At 39.9% G+C, this 10,199-nt stretch overlaps 1 protein-coding gene across 1 annotated transcript in view; it reads right to left on the bottom strand.

Moving 5' to 3' along the window:
* Positions 1-10,199, bottom strand: part of dph1 (diphthamide biosynthesis 1) — a 110,365-nt gene that overhangs the window by 36,794 nt on the left and 63,372 nt on the right. Inside the window, exons 5-6 of the mRNA XM_017694913.2 lie at positions 7,877-8,031; positions 5,812-5,933 (exon numbers count right to left, since the gene is read on the bottom strand). Coding sequence (XP_017550402.1) covers positions 5,812-5,933; positions 7,877-8,031 — 277 coding nt within the window. The remainder of the gene's footprint in view (positions 1-5,811; positions 5,934-7,876; positions 8,032-10,199) is intronic.

Raw genomic sequence — 10,199 nt, 5'->3', positions numbered from 1 at the left:
AGTGTCTTTTCATGCAGCAGACCGGGCTTTAATTCCCTGTCAGGGCAACCACACCACACTTTACTAATAGGAGGTTTTGAGCAAGACACCCAACACTATATCATAAACGCAAAACGCAAAAGTAAAATGTTAAACATTTTCCTGAGGGGATTTCACGAAGCTCATTTAAAGTAAACTTAAGCACCAAATTCACTTAAGACCTTTTATGCAAAGTTACCACTAGGGCCAGAAAATTACAAATAAAATTAGTCACAGGACAATGAAGCAGATTAGCCAGTTATGCCAATGCTATTCAGTGTTAGGAACCACATAATCAAGTCTGATTAACATCACTTAACACCTTGGTTTTAAGCATTTGTTAGCTATATTTGCTTCACATGTCCAGTAAAAAAAAACAAGCAAGTAAACTCCAGACCAATTATGTTTTGGTTAATTGGCTACACTATGGGGAAAAAGTTTGCTTTTTTCCATTGAACTATTCCTTTCAAAGGCAAGACAGAATTGTATAACACAAACTCACAAGAGGCCGCAAACCTGTAAATGAGGAATGAGGTGGCTGCCTAGTGCTGTTTATCTATTCTTCATGCATCCACTCAGGACCATCACACCACAGCATGCACACTCCCCACCATCCGTACCACCTGCAGACAGGCTTAATCACTCCAATTAACACACAGGCACGTATACTTTCAGACCCAGACTTATACAGTCCGCTAGGGCTGCAACAATGAAATTATTAAATCACCAACAATGACAAAAATACTTTTGTAACTGATCATACAGCTCGACAGATCTCCTCTAACAACACATTGCTTCATTAAAAGAAAATAAAGACTGCACTGCAAGGTATTGCATGACAAAGGTTAAAAAAAGAAAGAAAAAACGTGCAGTCGGTAATTTCAGGTTTACTTGAGATGTTACTGACAACACAGAAGCTACTTCATTTAGCTTTCATTATTTTAGAGAAAATAATTTGTTACTTTATTCTATCTGCACCTTTCACATGGACTAAATTAGTGTTTTAAAGAGCAATGCAGATCTGTTGCTAGGTGCGCGTATAAGTTTTTGCGTATTGTGGAAAAACATAGCTCTTAAAGAGCTCATCTGCTCAGAAAGAGTTATATATCAGTTTTTAATAGCAGTGAAATGAAAAAAAATTGGATATCACTGCCACTTGTAAACAGGAAACTGTCAGTTCAATATCTTTAAAAATTACATTTACATTACATTATTAAGCACATTTTAAATATGTACTGTATGCTTATCTTTGATAAAATATTCCAGCTTTCAATTGGTGACACAATTAATATATATACACACACATATCATTTTTATGACTGATGTTCCAGAGAGACAGAGAGACAGCAGAGGAGCTGCAACACTGTGTCCTATAAGGTGACAGATGAGTCTGACTGCTTTTTTGCTTACCTAGATAGTGGCATTGACACAGAAGTTTAAGACAAATCTTTGTTCAGCCCAAAGATCTTTGTTTTCACAGTCAGTTGAGTTGCTTCATCGAATTTATAATCAAGTTCATATTCCATTGCTAACTTAGTGGCCCAAGTTCCATCAGAAATTAAATCATTTCAATAGGTGAACTTAAATCTCACTTAAGGTTGAGAACTTGAGCTTTTTCAGTGTTTTATTCTAAGTTTATATAGATTTATATATTTACAGCCACTCATTACGTATAGCGTAGGCCTTCAAATATGGAACTTGAATGCAGTTCCCGATCCTGTATTATATGTTCGCTGGTAGTTAACTGATCTGTTAATATACCTGTTTGGCCACCAATAGTCAGACCTAGCAGTGATTACATACCCAGATTTAGAGACTAGATTAAATATCCAGATTTGAAGACTTGTGACATTTAGAAATCAGCAAAATTAGCTGTCTCCATTTATCTCTGTCCCTCAGCTTCCCAGCGGCTAAATAATGGGTGACTGAGGATGTGTGCAGCATCGCCTGAATGTTCAACAGTCAAAATTACAGCCAAACAAAGTAATATGTATTTGACTATTTGTCTTTGTTTAAATGCTGTTTGCCATTTTTATATCTTCCTCTCACTTATTTTGCTACAGCCTTTCACAGAAAAGGGAAGATATTTGAAATGATGAGGAGGAGTGTGGCAGTGTTCAGCCTTTAGCTAAGATAACCTGACTATTACAATTTTTTTTAAGTTTAAGTTCCTGCCTTTTTTTCTAGTTTTATGATAAAACACTTTGCTTAAAACATTACACACACATCTAACTCCAAATTGACAGGATCCATAGATTAGGAAGAGGTGGTGCAGTGCAGTGAACGTCTCATTCGAGGTGTGGAAGCTGGGTTGCAAAGCAGATGTTAAGGATTGGCAAAAAGGAGCGATTGTATTTGGATGTGCGTACAGCCAAAGTGTGAAGGAAGCAGCTGATTTTGCAGGTATGTTGAAGTGTATGGTCAATCACGTCTACCAGCAGTGTCATAAATCCCAGTCTACAGAAAATTCTTGACAGAATTGTGTCCAAAAGACAAAACTGATGGACAGGGAATGCTGCCATGTTTCACGGCTTGTGAATAAAAATCACTTCACTTCCAGGCAATAATAGCTTCTAGAAGTTAAAGTAGATCTTTCACAACCAATTTCTGAAAGAACTCCACACATAACTGCATACCATGAACATATGGAGCATGGTGGCATGCAAGAGGTCTTTGCTCACAAAATTGCCAGGTTACTGTGGGCGAAGAGACACAAAAATTGGACTGTTCATGACTGGAAACATATTTTTCACACATCCTAACTGGCCTGCAAAATCCCCAGATTTGAATCCCCTTGTAAATCCATAGGACTACCTGGAACAACAAGTAAGATGCCAGGGAAGGCATCCACAAAATCTGGCCGAACTGCGCAATTCTTTGATGCAAGAGTGGCTGGACACTGATTTAACTTACATCCACAAACTTATCCAGTCCACGCCAATTCAAATCGCAGCTGGTACTCGTGCTTGCTATTGCATGTTATTAGGTACGTTTTAATCACAGATGACTAATTTTTGATCCGGTGAGCTTACATAAGGAAGCGAATATCAATGGATATTCAAGTATTTAAATTCTATTACATTCTATCTAGTCCCATCTGTCCTGTGTATATTAGGTTAAATTAATTCACATTCAAACTCCCCCCTTTTTTTGAACTCCTGTCCCCCCTCCCCAAAATGTTTGCACATGGGCCTGAACACAGCCTTAAATATGAGCACATGCAAGACAAATGCACACACTGATACCTACATGCATAGTCTTATGCGCGCCCTTTTCAAATGACGTTTTTTGGTCATTTTCTGAATGTAAATATGATCAACACAACATCATTCAAGCAGGAATGTTGCTTTTGACTGTGTGATAATCAAAGAGAGAGTGTCTGAAAGCAGGTTTATTTTCAAATGTAGGTGTCCGTACACAAGAGACTGTGGTGTGAAGTTCATCCACTCATGAATCCACTCTCTCACTCTCTCTCTCAACCAACTCCCCTGATTCTCTCTCTGAAAGAGAGGTGTGTGGCAGACATCAGGCCCCGTGTGTGGGTGTGTGTGTGTGTGTGTGAGAGAGAGAGAGAAAGAGAAAGAATGAGTGTGTGTAAGACAAGTAATACTCCAATGGATCCATACTTCATGTGTGGCTCTTTGCAACACAAACACAGCAACGCATGCACACACACTCACACTCCAGTCCCTTAAGTATATCTCCATTCTCATTTTCAGCATCTCCCATTTCTTCACAAAAGCTTCAGAGACAGCAACTGACTCTTGCACCATTAAAACTGATGCACAGCCTCTGCATTGCTCTGCTTCCACATGCAATAACAACAAAAGTTTGGACACATCTACATAGCTAGCGAGGATCACTGTTGCAGCAGAGAAAGCAGAGAATCCCAGATGACCCTGTCCCCTGTAACGTCAGCTCATCCTGGAGGGATCCCAAGCTGCTTCCAGGCCAACTTAGAGATATGATCCCTCCAATGGGCCCTAGGATGACCTTGAGGTCTCATCCAAGGCAGCCATGAATGGTAAACCTCCAATGGGAGGCGGCAAGGGGACATCCAGAACCACCTCAACTGGCCCCTCTGTGGAGGAGTAGCAGCTCTACTTTGAGCTCCTCGTGGATGATGGAGATCCTAACCCTATCTAGTAGAGTGTAGCCAACCACCCTGCAAAGAAACCATAGGTGAGGGTGAGGATGTAGACAATGGATAAACCGAGAGCTGTGCCTTTGGCTCAGCTCCCTCTTCACCACTACAGTCCGGCACAGTGACCACATTACTGCTACTAGCTGTCCCAGCCTACTGCCCATCGCACAATCCCTCTTCCCATTACTCATGAACGAGACCCCAAGATACTTAAACTCCTCCACCTGGGGCAGGTCCTTTTCCCTTATCTGGCGGGGGCATGCCATTTCTTTCCAGGATGAGCACCATGGACTCAGATCTGGAGGTGCTGATCCACATACCAACCATTTCTCACTCAGCTGTAAACTGCTCCAGTGTGCGCTGGAGGCATCCATGACCTGGCGGCACCTTGACACCCTGTCTATGACTATCATGAACAGGAGTGGAGACAAGGCACAGCCTTGGCGGAATCAAACACGCACACTGTATGAGCTTGATATAATGCCAAGTACATGGACACAACTCTCACAACTCTGTAAATTGTCTTAGATTTTGATTGTGCTTTATTTTATGTATAAGTTTATAATTGATCTCAGGTCTGACTGGCTGGTCTGTATAGTGCCTCATTCAAAAAGCAGTCTGGGCTGAAACACGCCTTATAACTTCAGTGTCAATTTATATGGCTAAACTGCTGTAGACTGCATTCGAAGATAAAAGCTCATCATAAAAAACTGTCGCACACGATGTCACATGCATGATTTCTTGTCTGATACCTGGTTACTAGTTCCCTTGCCTTAATAACAGCTCCAATCTAGTCAAGTAAGGATTACTTGAGTTTCTTGAGTTCCTGTCCATTCTAGCCAGTGTGCGCATTTTAGCCAAAGTTCGTGTGCGTCTATTTTACATTTCACCTGCTGTTTCAAATTGAGAACTAGGATTGTGGAGTGGTGATTCTGCCTTTCCATCAGATTGTCCTAGTGTTCCATCCTGTCTGTTGAACCAGTCACTTACAGCCTACAGTCATCATGCTGGAATGTGGGAATGTGAATACAAGCACAAGTTAATGGAAGAGGGGGATAGAATGGACAGAATCTCAAAAGACTAGTGTAATTCTTAGCTGATAAGAATGGCGCTGTCATTAAGCAATGTGGACTTTTAACCAAGTATTAAAACAGAAATTATTTGCTTGTTTGAAACTATTTGTAGAGGTCACATTTATTTAGATGGTCCCCCATAGATGATCTAAATACTCTTATATTATTGACAACTTTAAGGTTAAGTTTAAGAGCAGGTGTAGGTTTTGCCTTGTCTGGTTAAGGTTAGATTCGGGTTCAGGTTTACCTGAAAGTTAAAGATAGACAATATATTTATAGTGTACCATCCAAATAAAGTGTAGCTGTAGTATTTTGTCTGGGTAGCTTTGTGACATCACAATGACTGTGAATTCAATTTGGTCAGTTGTTGCAGTGACTATGTTTGGATCTGGGAACGGTTTATCTTCAAACATTAACAGTGGTTACATACGAAATACTGCATTTTTTCCTTGATACGGGTCCCTTGATATCACAAAAAAAATGATTCAACAAACACATTCAACTTAAATATGTGTGTCCAAACACAGTATTCACAGAAGAAGAAATAAACAGTGGAAATGCAGCTTAAGTCCTCACATGATGGCATTAACGTGTTTGTCCAGGCGAGGCGAGGTACAGCCCAGGATCTCCCCTGGAGACAGTGGCCGACACTGTGGCACCAACACCTCATAATCCGGCTTCAGTTCTGCACTCACCACCTGTCAGAGACACACACATACACATCACTTTTAGAGGAGGATCAATTCTGATTTTTTTGTTCAGTCTGATCCTTTGGCCTTGATGGTTCACATGTTCAATAAGTAACACATATCAGCTCACACCTCTGCACTGAAAGAGCCTGCATGAACACATTTTCAAAATCAATAATGTCACAGGCAGGATGCACATGTGTCATGGCAACAATGTGTCACTGCAGTAAAATTAATGAACTAGAAGCACAAGCCTTCATAACAAATACTATTTACTCTGGAGGTCAGTTGACAGCTCATCAGCTTTTCACAATCAAGGTGCGAAGGCTACAAAAAAAACCTAGATGCACAGCTTTTGTTGTTTTTGCAGCTTTTACTGGCACTTCAGTGACTAAAGACGTGTGGAATGATGAACTGTTATGTGTGTGTTAAAAAAAAAAAAAAGGATTGTGATCTGATCATTCTCATTACAATGGAACCAAAAACGCAGATCTGTGCTGATGTTCACATTATCCTTTAATGTGAATGTAGACAGATGAAGTCAGAGAAAAGTAAAAGGAAGAGTAAAATGATTGACCCTGTGCATTCTTCTAGCCCTACAGGCTTCCATTTCAAACAAAGACGAAAGGGAGGAGCTCAATAATTAAGACAACAAAAGCAGCAGCAGCACGTTGGAAGCAGAAGCATAATTCTGAAGCTTTCCTCTCAGCAATGTGTAGAGAATAACATACACAGTTTGGAGCGTGCAGGGCCGACCCCCCGCGCCCACCCTGAGTGCCCTACACAAGCCTACACTGAGGAAAAAAAAAGCCTACACACAGCTGAGTAGGGAACATGACACACACATGAACACGCCAACATCCCAAAATAACACTGGTCACGATGCAAGCCTGCCCTGCCAGCGGGAGTTTAGAGATCCTGAGAGAGAGAGAGAGAGAGAGAGAGAGAGAGAGAGAGAGAGAGAGAGAGAGAGAGAGACACACACACAGTTGTAATGAACCTTTTAAAATACGTGGTCAAGTATTGTTGCTGTCAGACAAACATTTTATATCTACAAAATGGTATCTTTTCAGGAGAAGGAAATGTCAATACAAATTAAAGGAATAAAATATCTTGTTATATTAAAAGTACACAGAGGTTTTTCCTTGTCCTGTAAAGTTAGCATTTCAGAGATGCAAGGTTTTGTCCCGACAGCAAAAACACATATAAAGTATATATGTATGTAAAACTGAAGGGTGTGTGTGTGCATGTGTGTAGTGATAGATTAAAAATATGATGATGGGACTAACATAACAACATGCTTTGGCATTGTAATTGATTTGTATTACTAGGGTATTAATAATACATTTATTTTTTCCATATATATGACTTCAGTTCTGATTGGCTGGTCTTTATTGTGACTCATGCAAAAAGCAGTCTGGCCTGAAACACTCCTTATCACTTTAGTGTAAATGGTTGAGGCTAAATATCTGTACACTGAATAAGACAGTATAAGTAAATGTCTTGGTTACTCAAAACATTTGAAAATGGACTGTTTGTGCAGCTTTGTCCATATATTGACCACTTGGGTGGTACCTATATGTTTTGCACCTTCAACAAAGTTTCTTGATTAAAAAGAAAACTGTAAATTCAGCTTTACAGTTGACAAGGGCCCTTTAATATAGAGTGCGTGTGTATGTGCGTGGAAGAGAGTGTATATGGGTATTAAGGAAGTTAGGCTTATATAAAGCTCAACTTTAAGTCCAGCGGTGAACTCTGTTTCTAGTAACTTTATTCCACCTTTTTCAAGTTAGAAATAACCACAACTGCAAGGCACAAAGCACACCCACGTCACATCCCCTACACAACCATGCGAAATGTGCACATGCACAGAACAGAAGGTGTGAAGCAGTTGAGTGGAGTGTATCGTGGCTATACCAGATAAAGTTAGAAAGTCTGAGGCCAAAAGTCACCTGCAGAGCGGCCACAAACTGGATGGTGCTGACGAGGGCGAGGGAGTGTCCTGGGGGAAAGTTGAAGCGGAGTGTGTCCAGGAAGTGAGCCGTGTCCATCTGGATGTCGACAAACACATACAGCATCTTTATTCCAGCCGTGGCATCTATAGGGACTGAGAGAGAGAAATCTTAATTAAACCTGTGTTAAGAAAACACAATAGACTAAATCAGGTTTGTAAGCGTAAAGGTTGGCTACACTTCCAGGTGGATAACTTGCATCTAGTCACTGGTAGATTAAGAAGAGGTAAACACAAACACGAAAATGAGCATTGAAAAACAAAACCTGTCTCCTGCAGGGTGGTCTGCAGTAGGCCAGGGCGCTAAGGGCAAATGTATGTAGTATATTGATATGTGGTATAATCGATAATGGACAAGTAATTGAATCCAATGGCAATGTGAAAGCGATAGTCATTTAGGTAAAAAAAAAAAAAAGAAAAAAGAAAAAAAACAGAACGGTCGGTGTGCAGTACTTTTTGTACAGACTAAGAGTCTCAGTGGTTAGCTGATTTATGACAAATCCACTGTAAAGATGGAAAATGTCTTATTTTTAATGTGAAAAGCATGTGGGCTTTGGAAATCACTTGCAGTCTTTAAGTTTCTTCAGCAGGGAGCGCTTTTAACAAAGCATGTCACCGCAAACATGCAGCAGAAGAAGCTCATGAACACACATGTTTTGCAGCAACAGATGAAGGAGTTCTCATAAGATGCTGGGTTACTCTAAAATATTATTTAATATGTGAGTTTTATAAACGATCTTCATTAAATCGTTAACAGTAATATTAAAAAGCCTATAACTATAATGGAATCGAAAATATGACCGTTTACAGAAACCAACGTGTTGACATCAATTTACATGTTAACCCTTTCTTATTCGTTCAAAATCTATTACAAAAAGAAATCTGAGTATGCAAAAATAAAACTAACATCACTGCTCACAAAACATGGATCTGCTTTCACATTTTAGTAGCATTATCTTGGTTTTAATTGCATCTCCCACAAAAACCAACAACTCGAAAGAGAACACATTTGTGCATATGTTTAAAAAAAAAAAAAAAAGCCAGACTGAATCAAAACACTGGTAATAATGTTAAGTAGGCTGTAGGGTAAAATGGACTCAATTACATAAGGATTAGGTTTTCGTATCTTAACACTCAGCACAGTTTGACTAAGTTTAGTCCTGCTCTGAATAGCTTACTAGTCAGCTCACTCTCCTTCATTAATGGAAAGAGTACTGGCTAGCAATCCAGAGCAGTGTGCATCCAGAGTTTCAACTGATTGAAGTCACAAATCAGATAATTAAAAATGTGCAAAAATGCAAGAAATCAGATGTTATTAAGGGAATAAAATGTGCAAAATGCAAGTAGACAGATATACAAGTTATAATCAAGTGCAGTAATTCAGTGAAACGCAATAATTACACTTAAATACGGTGTCAGAGACATAACCAGCTACTGATGGTATAGCCTACTACTGCTAAAGTCATACAACTACCACATATGACCACTTGCTGGTTTACACCGGGGATTCTGGTGAGGTTGCTAGTCTAACTCCATAAATTCAATATACAGTGTTAGCTTACTTGTATCATGTATGTAGAAATGTTCTTGTTTTGACTACTTAATGATCTCATGACTGAAATCATACAGCGATATCCAGAGGACAAATACATGTACGACCGAATACGACCACACCTCACAGTTCTGTGAAAAAAGTTTGTAAACTTCATGGGTACATGTGAGACCACATTTGACACAATGGTCGAGACTGCCAATTACTAAAAAGATACAAATTATTATTAATACTATTCATTTCACACACCATTTAGTACATCTCAGAGCGAGAACATGAAACAGAGAAAGAGAGAGAGAGGGAGAGATAGAGAGAGAGAAGCATACACTCTTGCATTATCATTAAGCGCTGATGATCATAATTATAGCTGCTCTTGTAGCATTCACTCAGGGGTCTCATACAATGGCCATTTCCACCACTATTAGACAAGCACGAGCGATTTTTCAAATATGCTGGCACATTTAATAAAAGCAGTGTGGGGAGAGAGGAGGGAGAATGACAAACCACTGTGATAAAAAAAAATAATACACAAAGGAGACGGATAAGGAGAGTGCAGAGATATCCATCTTGCTGAAAGAGGTGGGCAGTGAGAGGCAGGATACGGAGCACCATGGCAGAGGCCCGAGATGGGGCAGAGGGGGAGAAAGAACGGGGCAGTACATTTAAGAAAGAAAGACAGGAAAGTGGGGACAAAATAGCTGGGGAGGCTGAT

The sequence above is a fragment of the Pygocentrus nattereri genome, chromosome 17 (genome assembly GCF_015220715.1).
Source record: "Pygocentrus nattereri isolate fPygNat1 chromosome 17, fPygNat1.pri, whole genome shotgun sequence".
Classification (NCBI taxonomy): Eukaryota; Metazoa; Chordata; class Actinopteri; order Characiformes; family Serrasalmidae; genus Pygocentrus; species Pygocentrus nattereri.
The sequence above is the reverse complement of the archived record's forward strand: the minus strand, read 5'-3'. Positions and strand labels throughout refer to the sequence as shown.